This window comes from Sinohyriopsis cumingii, chromosome 7, assembly GCF_028554795.1.
Source record: "Sinohyriopsis cumingii isolate HCF-2022 chromosome 7, ASM2855479v2, whole genome shotgun sequence".
NCBI classification, from domain to species: domain Eukaryota; kingdom Metazoa; phylum Mollusca; class Bivalvia; order Unionida; family Unionidae; genus Sinohyriopsis; species Sinohyriopsis cumingii.
In genome coordinates, this window is record NC_142967.1 from 77,445,991 (window position 1) to 77,466,723 (window position 20,733).

The following is a 20,733-nucleotide window of genomic DNA, read 5'->3' on the forward strand; positions in this document are numbered from 1 at the left end:
TTGAGATGTCTTGGAGTTGTGGGTCGGCTTATACATGGGTCGTGCACTTTTTAATGCTTATAACTGTTCAGTATTGGGGTCGGCTTATATGCGAATGGGCTTATACGCGAGTATATATGGTATATCTATCATATCTATAAACATCAAATATTTGATCTGTCAATACAGTAGTGAATCTCACTGATGTGTTTGGATTTTAGGATTGTAGAGTTTGCACATTTCACTATCAGTAGAACAAAACTCTTTAATGAAATACATTATTTTGTGCACTATATATATATTTGGTATATTAATTAATCCATGCAAGTCACAGACATATCTTCTCTTCCTCTCTTGTTCCTAAACATATTTTGTCACATTTCAATATGGTTTGTAATATTTATGTTTGATATTAGTTAAAATTCATGGTATATTGCTTCATTTGTGCATACATTAATGTGTATTGTTTTTTGCTTTCAGTTGCTCGTGGTGAATTTTAATGAAAGTTTGGTATATGCATCCAAGGTTCAGAAGTAATATTCAATTTTGCACTGGTGCCAATTTTGTCAATTTTGTACCAGCTCAAGAAATCTAGGTGCACTGGTATAAAAGAAAAAATACTAGTGGCATTGTGAATGTAGGCCAGTGCATCCTTCACATGTTGATCAGTGCTCATCAGTTCTTATTCCTTTTGCAGATTTTGTAATCTGATAAATTAGAATTTTTAATTTTTATCAAATCGTGATTGCATAGTGAATAAAAACAACATACTGAGTCACAGAGGACCCTCGTACTCTTTTAACAGTGGGCTTCTCAAAGGTGAAACTTGAACAAGATTATTCGTTGTAATAGGCAATTCACCTACCACATGTCATCCACATATCAGATTGTGTTTAAGGGTTGTAGATCTATGGAGATTACAAGAAATGTGAACCAGCGAACAAGATGATTGCCATAGGGCCTTTTTGTCTTGATTTAGGACATTAAATATGCATTTCTGAAATAGATAGAAAATCAAAATATTCTAAGAAACGTAGAAAAAAATTGTAAATGTGTTTGAGCCTAAATTCACAGCTTTTTTGTCTGCTAAAGTGACTTTATTTCTCGTTTCATAATTTGACTGCATTTTGTTAACTTTGATGACTAATTAAGTCTTAAAATAATTAGTGGTTTCTTTAATTTGCATAAATGGTTTGCACTTCATATTGGTTGTTTTTGGTAGAGTTTTCTTATTCAAAATGCAATGCCAATTTTTTTTGTGCCACTTAGCTTTTTTCCCCTAATGTTCTGACAGCAAAGTTTGGTTGATTTAATTGATAGAGTTATACATCAATAATTTAGTGTTTTGGTACAACAATCTTCTATCGCTCTGGTGGCCTAGTGGTTAGAGCATCCACCTCAGATGCTGGAGTTCTCGGGTTCGAGTCCTGGTCAAGTCATACCAAAGACTTATAAATATGGTAGTTACAGCTGCTTCCCTAGGTGCTCTGCATTAAGAGGTTAGTGTTAGGACTGGTTGGCCTGGTATCAGGATAATGTGACTGGGTGGGACATCATGCTACATGACTGTGACATGATACCTCAGTGCTAGACCTCACATTAAACTGCAACACCGCAGACATCGTAGCGATATGACTAAAAAACTTTTGAAGCTACATTAAAATACACACACACACACACACACACACACACACACACACACACAGGCTTAAAATATTTCTGATTTGATTCCTTATTGCTTATTAATTAGTGGTGTGGTTTTAAGGTTGCTAGACATATTAGCATTAGTATGTAGATCAACAGGAAGTAGAGTGCTAAAATGGCTTGTCATTGGAGCTCCAAAAGCCTATGATTACATGCCTCCCATTCCTGATCTTGTCCTAGGGGCCTTAACCTTAAATTTATTACAAATATTTTGTCATTATGTTATGATAATGTGTATTACTTTTCATTTTGTTATACAAAAAAATATACTAATTGAAATTTTTGTACATTTGGCCTTTGACCCTATGGTGGACCCTAAGGTAGGAGGCCCCAAACTATATACCTTTCACAGATAGTTGTCACATGGGCAGCCAATGCATAAAGTTCGGTCAATTTCCATTGAGTATTTAGGAGGAGATAGAGTCATGGATGGATAAATGGAGTATATCACAATATATCCCTGAGTAAAGCCTGGAGTTGGTAAAAGCATAGCGAAGAGAATGCTACGTATACCCAGAATGGAGAGCGTTTAGCTGTCAAGATGTTCACAGAATGCACATTTGTGTTCCATATGCAGTGCTTTTTTTTCTGGGTGTGTGATTTTCTGATGCAGGAAAAGTGTTTTTAAGCACTCGATCTGATATGAAGAAAAGAGATGCTTGGATAAATTTAACAACCCAAGTGAACTTGGGAGTACACTGATATTTAGCTAAGCAAGATGTAATTAAAGTTAACCAGGCAAATATTGATCAAAGTCCATCCACCTACCAAAGTCCTCCTGCATGTACATAAAACTGCTGCAATGAGCTACATTCACCAGTCTAAAGTTAGCCATAGAGATTTTCATGTGCACGGTTGCATAAATAGAAATTACAGTACTATAATTAGGGTCCATCATTTTTTATGAGGGGCTGTATTGTAATTTCTGTCTCCCTGCCTTAATGTTCATTATGGCATTGTTCTGTAAGAATATGCAAGTTTCAGTTTAGGCTCTTTTCGCACCAGTGGCATACAGAGATCATGGATGGTCACTGGTGTGTTTGAGCTGTTTCCACAAAGGGTGGTATTAAAATGTCAATAAATCTGCACACATTTCACATATCTCCACAAATTTCACATATCTCCACAACCATTGTGTTTGGTTGTGAATTCTGCCCTATACCTCTTCTGTGCATAATGCTGATGAGCATTTCACTAAATGGTTGATGTGGTTCAACTAGTCTGGTTACTGTGTACTGCTGACTTAAGATTGAACAGTTTAACCAGTTTCACCATATGCAAACAAACATCTTTGTGTGGAGATTCTCCTAAATTATAATAAATATGAGTGATACTGTCTTAAGATGCATGTAGACCACCATTGAAACCAAATAAATTGAAGTATTGGAAAGAAATCTGAGTGGTAATAAGGTTGACGGTTAGGCAGGGCTTATAATTGATGCTAACAAGCTAGCATTGAATTTGTCACAATTCAGAAATGTTAATAAATTGCAGTACATTTGTAGTGGAGAACATTACAACTCTAAGAATTTAGCAAGTACTGAAAAAAGTTACTTTTGATCCCTTGTAGGTAGCGGGCTTGCTACAACCATGGTAAAAATGCCGTCAGAATCAAAGTTTGTTTCAGAAGCTTGGTTTATAAGTCATTTTAAAACTATCACACTATAAATAGATACTTACGAAGTAATTCTTATTTACCTGCCTATTTGGGTTCAGTTACAGCGTAGTTGGTGTAATTGAGTAATTAATTACAATTACACTGTATTGTAGTTGAGGTCTTGATTTTCTTAATTCCTCAATTACAAGTTAATTAAAAAGCAAAGATGAATGTGTGTTTTAATTCCAAACAAATTATAACAGATGAGAAAATATACATATTTATGTTATCTGCCAGGTTTTAGGCTAGTAATATAGAAATTGATATTGAAAATCCAATAAGGGGCCATCCATTTAGTATGAACACATGGAGGAGGAGGGGGTAACCCAAATGCATACACTTGTATATGGGGGGTCTACAGATAATATACATATGCATAGGAAATGTGGGGGTGTGTTGAAACCTCTATAATAATTTGTCAATACTTAACCTATTCGGTTCAGTCGGCATTTGAATTTTAGCGGACACTAGACAAACTGTTTAAAGTTACACAGCTTATTTCTTTGATGCAGCTAGACATTCAGCGCTGGTGGACTATCTGTTTTATTAAACACGTTAATATTATTAATCCTTTATAGTTTCTGCATGGATTAAATATAGGCCGTTCTGTAGAATTCGGGGGTGGGGGGTGCATTAAGTGTACATAACCCAGGTGGGGTGTGTGTAAAAAAATGTATGCATGTGTACAGGAAGGGGGGGGGTGAGGCTTTGCCAGAGTTTTGCATATGTACTAAATGGATAACTCCTAAAGCTAAGTTTTAGATATGAAAACTGCATATAAATAATTTTACTTCGTGTCCTTTGGGAATCAGACTTGGGTTCAATTATGATGTAATTGTATAAGTAATTATAGTTATACTGTATTTGTAATTGAACATCACTAATATGATCTAATTGTAATTGACATCTGCAAGCACATTGTAATTGCAATTGTAATTGACGAAGTAATTAAACTCAGATCTCCTTATATGTGTTTGCTTTGTAAACCAATCAGATTGATATTCAAAACATTTTGTGTAAGTAAACAACACATTTACCATGAAAATATGACTGCAGCATGCATTCTGGACCTAGAGTTGATTTTACAATTAAATCACTGTAGGATTAAGACTGTGCAAAGGTCCAGAGGTGATTTTAAAATTATCACACTTTAGATAGATATACATGAAATTATTCTCATTAACATGTCATGTTTGCTTTGTAAAATGATTCACCTTGGTTGTGTTGATGTGCCATAAAGCACCAAACCAAACCAGATCACCTTGCTGCTATAAATAGAATTGATGTCCTATACCTGCAATACCTTGTGTGCTTTACCAGTGGTTTCAGACCAAAAAAAAACAATTGGAGTGTGTACAGTTTGATGGAAGTGCTAAACTGCCTTATACTCTTGAGAACAAATTTGCTCTGTTTATATCAGTGTGTACAAAGATTACACAAGAATAAAGTAAAAACCAGATTCAGTAGATTAAAGAAATAAGATGTTTAAAAAAATTGGTATTTAAGTCCTAATTAGGGAAGATTACTGATTTATCGGCTAAGGCGAAAATTGTTTTATTGCTTGGTCTAATAAGAACATTAAATAAAACCGTCATGCAGAAAGTAACATCAGTTAATTATTGTAATTTGCACCATGTATTTCCTTTCCCAGTTCCATAAAATTGCAGTGTCCATCTGTGAACTGTTATGTTCATTAATTATGCTCTTGTTTATTCTCATTTGAGTGTAAATTATTATATTCTGTAATTCTTCTATTTGTCTCTCTTTTCTTACGTTCATTAATTGTTTATTAATTTTATTCTTACCTACACTCTTTTAATTACCTACTTATATGCATCTACCTGTTTGTAAATTGGTTTCATTGTGTACTCCTTTTGATTTTAAGACTGACTGGTGAAATGATGAATGAAAGGACTTAGATTATTAATGAGATTATTAGTGGTTGTCTCAGTATTTATTAGAAGAATACAATCTTAAAGCACATGGTTATAATTTAATGATACATCCATTGTGGAGGAATTGCTGAAGATTATTTACATTTTTAGAGGAAACAATGATGCAGTTTTTAATTTATTTTTGTAAGTGAAATGATTGTGTGTATCAAAATTGGAATGGAAAGGTAAATAGTTGACAAAATCTGTGTTGTACAAAGATCACAAGCTATTGCTGAATGTTGAGAAATCTGGATTACCAGTTTACAGTCCACTGGACTTTTGATATTTAGATGTTGCAGCCCAGTGATTCCCAGCCTGTTGGCAGCAGACCCCTGGGTGTTTGCAGGGTTATTTCAAGGGAGCCTTAAAGTAAATTAGCATTTGGGGGATGGGGCATGTGAAACTTTTGAGGTTAGGAAGGGGTCCTTGTACTCGAAAAGGATGGAAACCACTGCTGGAACCATTAACCTAATACATTTGCAAGTATATATGAAGGTGATATTGCTTTAGAGTGTGGTTTTGTCAATTTTGTTCCAAAAATAATTAACTATTAGCTGATGATGAATATATTTTCTTTCTCTTTATAAAATATAACTAGGTATTAGAGAAAAAAGTATTAAGTAAAATATTGGTGTGTTCATCCATCTTTAGAATAATTATGTAGCTTGGTGTCATTTCAGAAATGCATTTGTTTTTGTACATTTTTTTTGCTAGACAAGAACCTGTATTTAATATCTGACATTGTACTATATTTCAAGAAATGTATGGTGTTCAAATAATGTCCCCTTTTTTCTTGTGTATAGGATGGTAGCCAAAAATTTACTTTCTATTTGTAGTGAGATGACATTGTAAACCACCTTTTTCAGTGACTTTCTGTCAGACTGAATGGCAATTTAGCTTCTGGAACATTGTCTTGTTTCTGTTTGCCTCTAGTGATCAAGACTTTGTCTTTGCAGACTGACTTGGCCCCTTTAGAAAATATCTGGGCCATTGGCCCTGAATCTCTGAATCCTAGATGATACAGTATATGCATTTTAAGGATTTACCAAGTTTTCCAGCTGTTTATTGTGCGCCCCCATCCCTGCGGTGGAGTGTATAATGTCATAACATCCAGTGGTCCAATCATCTAAATCCACAAATTCTGAATGCCATATTACATTGCTCTCGAATTCCTCTTTCAAAAGTTGTAAAGCATTATTGATTTGTCCTTGTCCTGATGCAACATGTTCATCAGTTGAACAGGGGCCCTGAGTGGTCTAAAGCTTTCACATTCCAGATCACTGCTATCTTTGGTATGTGAGAAAGCTTGCCAGTAGCTTCTCGCGGGTCGGTGGTTCTTCCTGGGGTTTTCCAGGATTCTTCCTCCACCAGTTATACTGGCCACCATGTATAGCCTATCTTGTGCTGAAAAATGGCGTTAAACCCTATAGCAACAACATCACCAGTTGAACAATATTCCTCTCCTGTAGCATTTTTAGTCAAATAACATCAGTGAATCACATCAGTAAAACCCGTTTCACTTGATATTAGGTTCCACATTTTTTTAAAATATGGATTGGTCTACTAAGTGTATATCGAACTATATTGAATCTGTGGAACATGGTTTCAAATTCAAGAAACCTGTCTATTCCGTTGGGATGTCATGTATAGTCACTATAAATAGAAAATAAGGAAACTGTTCTCCATACATAGCTAAATGGTTACACAGATTGAAAATACAAATTTAGTAGATGTAGTTCTTCGGTGGATCAGTATCACATGATACGAGCCTCAAACTGAACTCGTTTTCTGTGTATTGATTGCTCCTGACATTGCCAGATATGATAACTGATCGGAATTTGGAAACCTTTTTTTTTTTTCATTTTTTTTTTACTAAACAGGTTCCAAATAGCTAATTTTTATTACCCAGGTTATTATGAATGCACAGGTACGTATTGACACCTTTCCAAAGTAGGAAAATCTGATTGCTCAGTTCCCTCCTTGTATACACTTTAAAGATTATATGTCACAATATACCCCACATGACAAATCTTACTACTCAATCTAATATTTCAAAATACTTATGACTGCTCCGGTGGCCTAGTGGTTAAAGTGTCTGCCTCAGATCCAGGAGGTCATGGGTTTGATCTCCTGCTGAGTCATACCAAAGATTTATATAAAAAAAATGGTATTTACAGCTGCCTTGCTTGGCCCTCAGCATTAAGAGGTTAGTGTTAGGAATGGTTGGCCTCAGTGCTAGACATCACTATAACCTGCCACACTGCAGACATCGAAGCGATAGGACTGAAAAATTGTTAAAGCTATGTTAAAAATCCAAATCACACACACACACACAAAATACTTGTTCATGTTACCTAACTCATCCAGTAGGAATTAACTTAATTCTTCATCGATACCACCTGTCCATTGGGAAAAGGCTAAATCTTGTAAACATATTTACTAATAATTTTATTATTAGTAAATGACAACACATAAGTCTCTATTTATGGATCCTATGTGATTTTACGTTCTTTAATATCTTAAAATGCACCCTATGCATGAATGAAATCCAGCTGTCACTACAATTTACAGCCATAAATATAAATGACAAAATTAGACAAAATCATGTACTTGGAGTTTTAAAAAAAAACATAGATATAAATAACACTTGACCAAACATGCTGGAAGGTTTGTACTAGAGATAAGAATGATGTCCATTGCATTTTATACATATGTCCTAGCATGGATATTTTGCTGGTTGTTTTCCCTGGACCAGTAAACTTCATCTCCAGTCCACTTGTAGGTTGCTGATGGATTCCTGGCCCAACTTCATCTTCCTGATGGGTTTTGATACAACTTGTCAAAACAGTCTGTACTGCATTCCCATGATTACCAACATCTATATTTACGTTGCTCACAAAGCTGTACACATACATAGTGTTCCAGATTGTACCAGGTTACTATTGATATGTATGACTGCACTGTACACTTAGGTAGGAGGCTAGTGTCATATTGCTTTGTTTAGATGGAACCAGTGCATACACATGAAAACCATAACATTTTTGTGGTCTCAAAAGGAGAAAGAAAAATGTTTAGAGAAACATGATTCCTTAATAAAAAATTTTTTTTAAAGAGAAATAGGATTTTGCATTTTAGAAGTTATCACCTAAAGGAGAGTTAATCTGAAGTGGTGATTATTATGTAGTTAGGATTTTACATAGATGTTGTGTGATGCAAATAATAATATATATATTTTCCTGGTAAACTTCCCTTTTAATTACTTCACAAAGTTTCATTAACATTTATGTAATTACTGAAAAAGAAATGAGAATATTAATTTGCATGTTGACCAACTTGTTCATACCCCTGCAGCTCAAAAAATTTCTTGGGAAAACCTTGACGGTGTGATATTTTTTATCTTTGCTTCTTTTCATCCATTTCGGTTTGTGCAGATTCCCTTAAGGTCTATATCACAAACCTTGACCAAACTCTGTATATAGTCACACTTTGGATAAGGAAGAAGTCTGAATTTTGGGGTAAACTTGTCAAAGATAATGTTCAGTGTGACTAAATGATTAAAATGACTTTTCTACACAGTATTTTGGGAAGGATTTATCTCACGCAAGCCTGTGACATGCTGTCTGTTGTCAGTTTCTAAGAATTGTTTGTATTTTCTAATTAATAGATACTTTTCTATAATATCTTTGTCGTTTTTTTAATTGCTGCCTGCAATTTAAAGGGACATAACTCACATTTTAATCTTGATGGGAAGTGGTTATACTTGGGGTGGTTACCTCACACTATGTTTTAACAGCTATGTTGATTCATTTCACAATAAATGTTCATTGAAGGTAATTGCTTAAATATTTTCTTTCAAAATATGTTGTTTTTAAACAATTATCTTTTTCACTGACAAAGAGAAGAAGACTTTAGCAAATTAAATTCAGATATATATTGTGAGATTGGTTTTTGCTTATGATTATTAAAAGGAACTTGATTATCACGGTTTCACAATTAACATTCGATCCTGTTTAATGTACAGTATTTCCATAACCGTCTATTGGCTCTTAGTATTTTCAATACTTTGATTACATCTAAAGCACAGATCTGGCTGTCTTGCTCATTGGTTGAGAATGAAGCCTATGGATATATGGGTCAGAAGGTCTAGTAACTGACTAAAAGATGAAAAATGGTTTCTGCACATTAATTTTGTTTACTTAACAGGTTGGGACCAAAACATCGTAGATGGCTGGCATAGAAATTGTTGTGTTCTTCCCAGTTTTTCAGCACATGATATATCATTTGGGTGGCCAATGTATCTGAGGGAGATTGAACCTGGGAAAACTGGGAAGAAACACAGACCCGTTTTGTTTCATTCATGTATACACAGGACTTGCGGTTTAACATGAGCATTAATGAGGCTATGGTTCAGTTTAAGTATATAGAAACTTGCTCTAAGTTTTAATTAAAGTATACATGTGATTTGCTATGTTTTAGTTTGAGTGTATATTTGTATTCAAGTTCCATGGGACTTGCTCAGTGTTTGAATTATTATATATTTATTTGACTTGCTGTGTGGTTTAATTTAAGTATAAATGTGACTTGCTATGTTTTAATTCAAGTATAATTGGGAATTTAAGTAGGAAATGAGTTTAATTATGTTTTAATACAAGTGTGTGACTTGTATCTTTTAATTTGAGTGTGAAAAAGACTTTCTTGCATGTTTTAGTATAAGTATCAAAATGGCATTTATTGTATGTTTTAATTTAGGTATGAATGGGACTTGCTTCCTGTAAAAATGACTGCTTCCTGTAAAAATGACTGCAGTATAGAGGTGATGACTTTCACATATTGTATTGTAAAGCTAAAATGTTTGCTTCATCTTTCTGATCCCTTTTGCAGACTCTGAAAAAGTTGGAGAAGTTGATGGATGCAAAAGATGAAGTTGAGATGCCAATGCTTTCATTTCCACATGGGCCAAACCCATACCTGGATCGTAGTGAGAGGGAGAGGTGTCTCTTATGTAACTGTGAGAGACAGGATCCCCCAGAGGCTGCCAAGATCAAAGCAGGTATGCCAAAGTACCAATCATTCCAATTTTATGTGAATCATTAGGGATTGTCTGTTGTCCATTGTCCGTATGCCAGTTAGCACAAATTTTTTAAATCACTTTTCTTCCTAAACTACTTGGAGGATTGTCATGAAACTTTACACACACTCATTCTTCCTGTGGTCTTGTGGTCCTAAATGAAAATGATGCTGCTTGTACATCCAATATGGCCACCACAGTGACATCTTGAAAATCATGTTGTCACTACACCCCCTGAATAGATGCTTATATCAGCATGGTTTTTTCTCTGAAAGTCTTTTTATGATATAGTTGGTCCTAAATGATTGACATATTGAATGTAAGATCGGTACCATTTAGAAATACATGTTATTGTTACTCCTTCTGAATGGATGTTCATATCTTTGGGTTTTTTTTCACTACTTCTTATGATGTCTATTTGGTCCTAAATGAAAATGGTACCAATTTGACATCCAATATGGTCACCACAGTGGCCTTCAAAATTTTGTTATTGCTACTCTTTGCACATGGATGGTCATTTCAGAATGAAAGACTTCTTATGATATCTGATTAGTCCTATATAAAAATGGTACAGATCTGAATCCAGTGTAACTGTCTCCTTAAAATCTTGCTGTCACATCTCAGCTTCATTAGAAAGTCATATTGACATGGGGCTTCACCAGAAGACTTCATATGATGTCCAGTTGGTCATAAATTAAAACTTTTCTACTGTAGAAATGAAAGGACTGGTTCAAAAATCCAGAAATATGAGTACCAACCAAAATATTATTTTTCAGAAATATCCACCAAAAATAAATGAATGCACATTAGCTGGTACTCATCATATGATGATTAGCATAGATAAAACCTGGTCTTATAAGACTGCGTGTGTTTAAAATGAATACTGCATGAACTCGCTTGCAGGTCTGATTCAGTTGAAAACTTCGTAGATTCACAACTGCTGTTGTATGATGCAGTGACAAATCTGGGTATTTGCAGTTAGTTTTTTTAAAGAGTAATCAGTAGAACAAACAACACTGACCTGATCTGCAGGCACATTATGTGACGGCAGTTAAGTCAGCGTTGTTTGCAGTTGGGCCTGACTTCTAAGGAAATAATATATGGTATCTGAAAAAACATAGTTGAAGGTGTTCACATTGTATTATTTCTAAATGATTTAAAGTGAAAATCTGCTTAGTACCATATCAAATTTTTAAGATTTTTATTTTCATGATCAAATTGTTAGCTTGATCATCTTGAAAATCTTGTTATTGCTAGTCTAGAAAAATCATTTTGAAATGTGGTTTTCATCCGAAGGGTATTTATGGTGTCTGGTTGGTCCAAAATGAAAATAATGAAAACTGACTCACAATATAGCAACCATCTAGAACGGGTCAGCAATCTATGGCACACGTGTCACAAGGTGGCATATCAAGAGGTTTTGTGTGGCATGCAAAGGGCAGCCAAAATCTTGATTTTAACAGCGTTACTGTCTTTCTGGTGGCACGCACGCTCGTTCATTTTGTAATTAATCCAGAATAAAGTAGCACGCTATGTAAAATAAGTTGCCGACTCTGATCTAGAAGATATTGTTATATCATTTGCTTCAAAATGGATGGCTGTATCAACATGAGGTTTTCACCAGTTGATTTCTGATACCTTGCTGGTCCTGAATGAAAATGGTACCAGTTGTACATACAGTTCCAATGTCATGACAGTTGTTTTGAAAATCTGACTCACTTCTTCCCCAGAAGTGATGGTCAAATTGACATGAGATTTTCACCAAAAAGACTTCTAGTTACATTTACTTTGTGCTAAATGGCAGTGGTGACATAAATGTCAATGGTGCCAATCTCACATCCAATATGTTGAGCACACCAGCCAATGTTTGAAAATCTTGAAATCACTTATTAATATGATGGATGGGTTCAGTGCTCAACAGTTAAAAGTAATGGCTTTTTTCTAGAATTCATGGTAATTATTTTCCCCAGTAGATCATCAGTTCCTAAGAGGACTTTTGTTTAAATGCATAGCATAGAATGTACATCTGTTTTGGCTGCATATAGCTATGAAATGTTTTTTAAATAGAGTTAACACAACAGGTATTCTTAAACAGACACATCTTTCAAATCATTGTGACAGATGAGGTTTTTCATTTACCAAGTTACATGAAATGGAGAGAGGGAGACTGAAATTCTTTTGGATTGTAATCCCCACACAAATCTAGATGTTTTACAGAGCAAGTGCTAATATTTCTTAAGGCTATATGTAATCTTTATTAAACACATGGTAAATGGACAACAAAATCCCGCACTCTCTCATTTGTATATATGGCTTGGTAAATTCTAATAAACTACTTAGCAAAACTTTTAAAAATATTTGACAACTTGTAATCATTGACAAGATTATAAAACTCACAATGATCACTTTTAAATCAAGACTTGAGTCATACAGACCAGAGAAATATGCCCAGAATATATATATCCTATCTATATAAATTGATCAGTTATCCTGACAGCAACTTATCTAACAAAATCTATGTCTTCCAGTTGGTCTGGATACTTGATATTTTAATGTAAGTGTTGATTGCCACATTTTGTTTAATAATAATGTGTGCCTAACTACAAACAGCAGAGACCCCAAGCCACATAATGACCCAGCAGATTGAGATCAGTGCTGTTTGCTTTAAATCAGTAGTAGAACAAACAACATAGACTCAAGTCTGCCAAAGCATTATGCAACATCATGCCATTTTGCATTCATGTATCAGCTATAAATGGAGAAGAGGACTGAGCAAATCCTAAAGCATAATGTTTTGGAAGAGTGAAATTTTTTCTTTGGCAATTTTTGTTTGTTGGGACAGGCCATTTACATCACTCTGAGAAGGTCAGACAACTGCAGATTGTTATTCATAACTAGCACATCAATAACAGCTCTGGTAAACAACTTGCTTGTGCAACTAAATGTCATTAACATATGTTAAGTATTTTCAATAGTACATGAAAAAGATTATGGTAATATTATATAAAATAATTTTTTAATACGATACTAAAAAACTTGATACACTGAAATTAATTTATTATTTGTTTTAAAAACTTGCTTGCTTATGACAAATATTTCTACAAATCTATAAAGTTCTACAAAAAATGAAGCATTTTAATATTAATTGACACAACGTAACTTACACTGGGAGCTATCTGTACTTCCTGTGTTACTTAAATCCATGGATGAGTGGTATATTTAGCATGACAGGCGACTTTTCAAAAGTCAATTATTCTAGACAAGTACAGCCCTGGAGTAAATATATCTTTAAACAAATCATATCAGAGTCATGACATCACATTGTCCAGAAAGTTGACGTTTAATCAACAAGACGATACTATGATGCCATCACTAAACCATTGCACAGGCAGTAAATATGAACATTGGGGCTAATCTTTTTACCCTTTGGTCAGAGTTTAGTTCATTTCATGGCCATGTCATTCATGTGTTGACTGTCATACATATGGCAAAATGTTTGCTTTCTGACAGTAATATGCAATAGATTTTATCTTAAAACTAAAACCAAAACATAAAACAAAGCATTGATGTCGAAAATGCATGATCCTGGACATGGACCTGATGATTACACTAGAAATCTAGTTTTGAATTTGTTTTTTATGGCATTGTGTTTTCTGCATGTCAAAATTAATTGCTTATCAATTGTTTCCATAGTGATCTTGTCTATTGTTTCTTCTTACTGTATAGAATCATCTTTATATGGAATTTCATGTACAGTGACTGCCACATGTGAAAACATTCTTAAGCTGCCATAAAATGAGCAGTAGGATTTGTATATTCAAGCAGATCTGGGTCTGTGCAGTTTAATAGGACTAAACAGCAGAACAAACAACATTAACCCTGATCTGCCAGCACAGCATATGTCAGCAGATTAGGGTCTTTTTTATTTGCAGTTGGATTGGACTTGTATGTGATTACATATAACAGTTCTTGTTTAGACTGCACAGCATTGGAAGGAGGCATAATCTTAGTTAATCCGATTGGCTTTGGTTGTTTTTTTTAAAACAGGCAGGAATGACTAATTTAGATGAACAACTAGTGCTGCACATGTTCTTGCCTATGACTAGAAATCAGTTGTGGACTTGATTTCTGCAAAGGACTGGAAGCCAACCATGGACTTAATTTGCTCTTATGTATGTACTAATAGCTGCGTTTATTTCAAGTATGAGTAAATACAACTCTGACCTTAACAGTTGATGATGAAACCATCTGTCTTGAGGCTCAGTATATATCAGCTATGATTCTCCTTTTATATCAAACTAGCATACATTTTATGGACATGGAATTTTGAATTAAGATTTTCTTTTAGTGACCATGACATTATGAATGGAATATATGTTGTTGATGTGCAGTACACATGAAAAGTAAATACAAATCACTCATCTAATGTACACAGTATGGCACTTATAAAAACTGCAGAGAGGGTAAGAAATGATCTTGACTATGTTGGAGTGTCTGAAATGTTCAACGCTTATGCAGGTATGATTATGGATGGACATCCTGAGTGTATCAAATTCTTGCGAGTCTCTTGCCAGAAAATTGTTAGACATTGGTATTACATTTCCAAATCAGCATTAGAATTCTGTGTTAGAGTTATAAAGTTATATATATATATATAGAGAGAGAGAGAGAGAGAGAGAGAGAGAGAGATATACACACATACATCCAAACATGATGTCGCTTCTGTTAAGTAAATATGTTTTTGTGTTTTATTCTTGGTCTGTATTTTATTTGTCTTGTGTAGCTTTGTGTCCTTGAAAAAGGAATCTTTAGATTCTGAAATTATTTGGGCCGATTTCACACTAGTTTTCCGCTGTTGTTTGTCAGTTTTTAAGTAGTACTAAAAATTGTCCTGATTAACTTAATCCTTATGATACAGTGTAATTTAGAAAGACTTATTTTCAGTATGATTTGTAATATGTGTACTTCTGCCCTAACTGGAATTAAGTGCATCATCATAATGCCATTCACCAAGCCGACACAATGGGTATTTGTCAGGCCCAGAAACTCAATATAGTGATTACTTGGATGTCATTTTCTGTGTGTGCCCATGCATCTGTGAGGCCATTCTCGCCATAGTTTACATCAACATTGAATTCTGTTGGATTAAGCCTAAAGGTTTTTACTTTTAAGTAAAATAAAAGGCGGGATGGATAAAAATGAAGTCTCTTGTCTAAATTTTCTGACATAGCATTGTTTTCTTGTCGTTATTATTTTTTATTGTTTGAATTCAGGTGTCATAATTAAAGTTATATATGATGCTATTTTTAAAATTGCTCATGAGGAGGGGGGTGGCATATGTTTTCAAGTGCTTTGATTGGTCTGTTTAGTTTGGAGATTATACACATTGATTCATTGTAATATTTTTTGCCTCAGGCCAGTACAGACTTCCTGGAAAGGGATAAACCAAAGAATTTTGTGCCTGAATAAGATCAGATTGTGTTCCTTTTTTATACTTATTTTGATAATTTGCAAGTTAGTTGATTAACACTTGTCTCTCTAGGCTTGCAAGTTGACTAGCTGTGCCTTCTCATTTTCTTCATGGAGGTATAATGTATTGAAATATTTTAAATCTTGTTTGAGGCAATCTTACGAAGGACAAGAATTTTTTTTTAATGGCTGACTAATAGAGGTTTTAGGAACATTGGTCCTTGGACTTCAGGTCTGCAGTTGGTTACAGGTGGGTTCTTCAGAGCGTTTTTTATTCTGCTTTCAGAATTCTGTGATACCAGACAGTCACCAACTGATACTAATGCCTTTTCACAGGTGAGTGTTGCTTTATTTCTCTTATTTTATTTCAATATTTCATTTCAGACTTCTTTGGTGCATTTCTTCATCAGTGGTGAAGTCAATGTTCACACATTTTTAAAACTGTTTGAGGTAGCACATTGAACTTATTACCCAACATTGAAACATGAACCTGCATTTTCCCACCTCAGTGGATTTGCTTACATTCAAAGATTTCTAAATGTGTTTGAAACCCCTGTACAATGTACATGAGGGCAGATGCACACATGTCTTCAGATCATATTATTCGTCATTTCTTCATTGCAGATAAAACATTACCGTAACTATTCATACATAACACTAAAATGCATACAATTACGGACATGTCTCCTTTATAGTCGGTATATGAACTAAACCCTTCTTTCCTACAGAATCAACACAGACATCAGTGCATCTATTTTTAGACGGAGGTTTTCGTAATGTAATCACTCACTTTAATATAGCCTCATTACAACAGTCCATTGACAGGATTTCAAATGTATGGTTTATTTATTTGTCTACTTACTTGTAGTAATTTTAGGCAGTGGTTAAATAGTACCTGGTTTGCTGTTTTTTCCGTATTTTTGCAAATACGTGTCAAGTCAGAAAACAACTTAGACCGTACAGTGCATCTCGCAAATTCCACAACATAGCATTGTCCCATACATTTCTGACCTACATAATTTGCATTTTAATGTGAAATCTTTAATAAAATAATACCTAGGCTTTGCTTTCAGTGAATTGTATATTTTTCTGAATATATATGCCTGATAATTTCCAAAAACAGACAATCTAATAAACTGGTACATCCCAGATTTAACGAAGTCTGCCATTATTTTCTGTTATTCCTACTGGTTCACTTAATGGCAACATGTACATCAAGGGTCTTTCAGTCACTGAATTCTGTCATTGTAAATATCAGCACAGCTAATTGGTCAACACATTTTCCCACAAAGCAGGTGGTTGAAGCAGGGCTGGCAAGTCTTTGAATTTTGCTGCACACCTATTACATGCGTATGGAGGACTCCCGCCTCATTGATTTTCTGTGTCCTCAGATAAAAAATTGGGACTTTAAAATTGTGGTTTGAAGTAACTATGAAATCATTGAAAATTGATACACAATGAGAAATCATGAATTCACAGTGATAAAATAGTCACCATTGCATATGCATATGCCTTGTTTATTAAATGGCATTGTGTGCTTGTCACACACTGTCAGTGTTCATTACAGAGACTTATTTACTGATATAACAAATTCTTTACTAAAATATGAATTTATTAGAAAACTTCTGCACAAAGAATTCCATCAATGTATCATAATGCATGGCATGGTTAAATTTTGCCTAACATACTTAAGTGTGTGACTAAGGTATCCACCATTTTCACTAAGTTTTCCAAATTTACATGGTGTCATCCCATTGAAGTATTTCCAAGCTGGATTTGGTATTTAGGCAAGAAAAAAAGCTTTGAAGTATTCTGATTGTAATGGAAATAATTCTCTTACTAGAATTTTAGTCTGTCAGACATAAAATGATCTGAAATCATCTGTTTTCTTAATCTTGACAATTTACAGTCGGGCCTGAGTTTTATTATTTTAACAAGTTTGGGCATTGTGGTACACTCACTCATCCTGATTATCACTTGTGTTCATAAGATCCTGATTATCACTTGTGTTCATAAGATCCTGATTATCACTTGTGTTTAAAGTTGCCATAGGTTTGGAAGCTACAGAAACATTTCTGGTGCAAGATGGACTCAAAGTTATATAGAAGGCAGTACAATGTTTTTTTTAAAAATATGACTGTGACCACATGAAACATAACCTAATTGGTAAGACAAAAATTAAAATTCATTTGCATTCATCTACAAATTGGGGATGCTAAATTACTACTGATCCTGTAATCAAAAAGCTTGAGTAGAAACAAAGAAAGAAGAATGCCAGGATATATTCAAACATGACTGTCGCTTTAGTTTATAGCACTCTCCTGAAACTAGTAAAAATAAGCATGATTCTGTTCATCAGAAATGTACGTAAATTGTCCTTTCAGCTTCCACTTTGGGTTTGTCCTTCCTGTAGAAAAGCTGCTGACCAAGAGATTGAAAAGAAGTCTCATATTGAACAATTTTATGTAAGTATTTAAGATGCAGACTTGGGTTGTATGCTTAGAGACCTTTTATTCATTGACTGATAAAATTATGTACAATATTTACACTCGTGTACAAGTTGAGTTCAACTTTAGATTAAAGAGACCCTGATCTGTAGTCACATAATGTGCTGGCAGATCAGGTATATGCAGTTTGTCCTACTTATTACTTCTAACAAATTGCATAGACCCCAATCTGCTGATGCATTATGCAGCATCAGACTGCATCTGTGCAGATTGCACTTGCACTTAACTCTTAAGCAAGTATTGATGGTAAGTAGTTTAGAAGTGTAAAAATGGGTTCTAATATCACATTTTTCCAATGCTTTTTCTCCACATACATTCACTTTTCTCATTGGTCACATGTACACATGTACACCGTTCTAATTTCCCGCTGACAGTTTTCTTATGTAAATATCCCATAGTGGTCACCTGCCTTCTGAGGTTAGCAGTCAGGTGTTTCCTAACCAAACAGTGGTTTCTCTTGCCTTAAGTGGTCACTAGAGTGTATTTACATTGAATGTTTAGCCTGGATGGTTGGAAAGTAGTTGTGTTATGTTATCACAGCAGAAATGGAAGTCACCATTTTTGCCAGTGTGCCAGGAATAGTTAGATATATTCATCTCTTTGCCTGTGACTTAAAGCAATCATTGAAGAAAGAAAAAATGTTTGTCTTTAAGAACAGATACAAGTTAGATCTCTTTACAGTAGGGTCAGGGTTCATTGAATATTTAAAACATGTCTGTGAAGGCAGGTGAAGTTTTGGTTCATGGATCACATTGAAAAGCCAGGTATTGGTTTTCAGTTCATTACAGGCTTTTCGCACAAGCTGTCCTTTGTTCATTTCAGGCAGGCAGCATACAAATGCAAACTATTTATGAAGAAAATTTAAATCTTTTATTGGTTGCAGTTTAAAGAATTTTACTTTAGCTCTTGTTGTCATAGAGATAAGACCTTGTGCAGTAGTGTATTGTCTGTCATCCATCTACTGGGCCAAATAATAAAGTATGTGTGGATTACGGTTAACTGGTTAACCCTGTTTTGTTACCTCTGACCCTACAGTTTTTTAGAAGAAAAACCTTGTGAAGAAAGAAAAGAAATTTTGAGAGAAAAAAATAATTCATGTGAAACAAATTAGGTACATTAAGCTACATTTAATGATGCTGGCCTGAAAATTGACTGTTTTACAGATTGGATTAAATTTTTTGCAGTGCTGTGTTCACTGAACCTTAGTGGCAGCATCTCATGGAGGGTAACTTGAGCATGCCAAAAGTAGGTTACTGTGATGTAATGTTCAGGTTTAAATTAGTTTATTATTTGCCTCAATACTGGTCTTGTATTGTTGGTTGCTCAACATGGATACCTGTTGGTAAGGTAATTTGTTTGCAAGGTTTATTTTTGCATCTTATCCTGCTTGCTGCACTGGCCTGTAAGCATTATAATACAAAAATTGAGTTGATTTTTATCAAATTAAGTTTATTGAATATAACTTGAATGATGCTAGTTCATTAACTTGGTTGTTTTCCTCCAGAAAGAATAATTAAGGGTTTATTCCAACTTAACATTTGGGTATATCTTTGATTCTATGATTTTCTATCCATGGTATTATATTCATTGTCAAAGGTCATTATAAAGAATTTTTTGCTGCACTTAAAGGTATATTGGAGTTTCTCATGAACATCATGGTTTCAATGCTCAGGACTTGGAAGAAAATTAAGGGAGTGAGAAATGGACTAATCTTGGATTCTTTTAAATTCTTTTCAGCTAGTTGAGCTTTATTGCCTTCATGAGTGACACTTATTTACCAGTAGGCATTTTTGTGTGACTCATATTAGCTGGTATTTTACATGCAAACCTAGCCGCCATGTATAGCCTATCGTGTGCTGAAAAATAGCATTAAACCCAACAACAACAACAACAACATGCAAACCTACATATGGTCAAATAAGTATGTATGGTTCTGGTTACCCAGCTACTTTATTATTTCCTGCTGATCCTACATTTTTTGTAACCAGAACCATACATATATTTTTATTTGGCGTAACCTGTTACTATCAACTGGTGCTTGCATCATTGGCTTATCCCAAACATTAGTGCAGTATCTGTAAACCCACCTACCCATGATTGTAGTAATAAATTCAGATAAGAGAAATCATGTGCCATGAAATCTTTTAGAGCAATTTGCCACAATAATTGATTTATGGTTTGGTAATATTTGTCAAGCCTTTATCAGTGGGAAGAAAGGCTTGGCAGTAATTTTTTGCCAGCATCATGATCATCATTTGATGTTTTGATTAAGGTTTTTCCATTGCATGTATTTCTTTGATAGATTCTTATCATACTTGGTGTGAACGACTATGATGCTAGACAATTCATTCTGCAGCACTTCCCCTTTGACCTTTGAGGTAAAGGTCACCATCTGCTTTGCATTTAGGGGTTTGT

At 34.5% G+C, this 20,733-nt stretch overlaps 1 protein-coding gene across 2 annotated transcripts in view; it reads left to right on the forward strand.

Moving 5' to 3' along the window:
• Window positions 1-20,733, forward strand: part of LOC149795572 (protein FAM193A-like) — a 94,003-nt gene that overhangs the window by 14,566 nt on the left and 58,704 nt on the right. For both annotated transcript variants that reach the window (XM_089965407.1, XM_089965408.1), the window contains exons 2-4: window positions 10,156-10,324; window positions 16,098-16,147; window positions 18,196-18,276. In XM_089965407.1, the coding sequence (XP_089821533.1) occupies window positions 10,156-10,324; window positions 16,098-16,147; window positions 18,196-18,276 (300 nt within the window). The remainder of the gene's footprint in view (window positions 1-10,155; window positions 10,325-16,097; window positions 16,148-18,195; window positions 18,277-20,733) is intronic.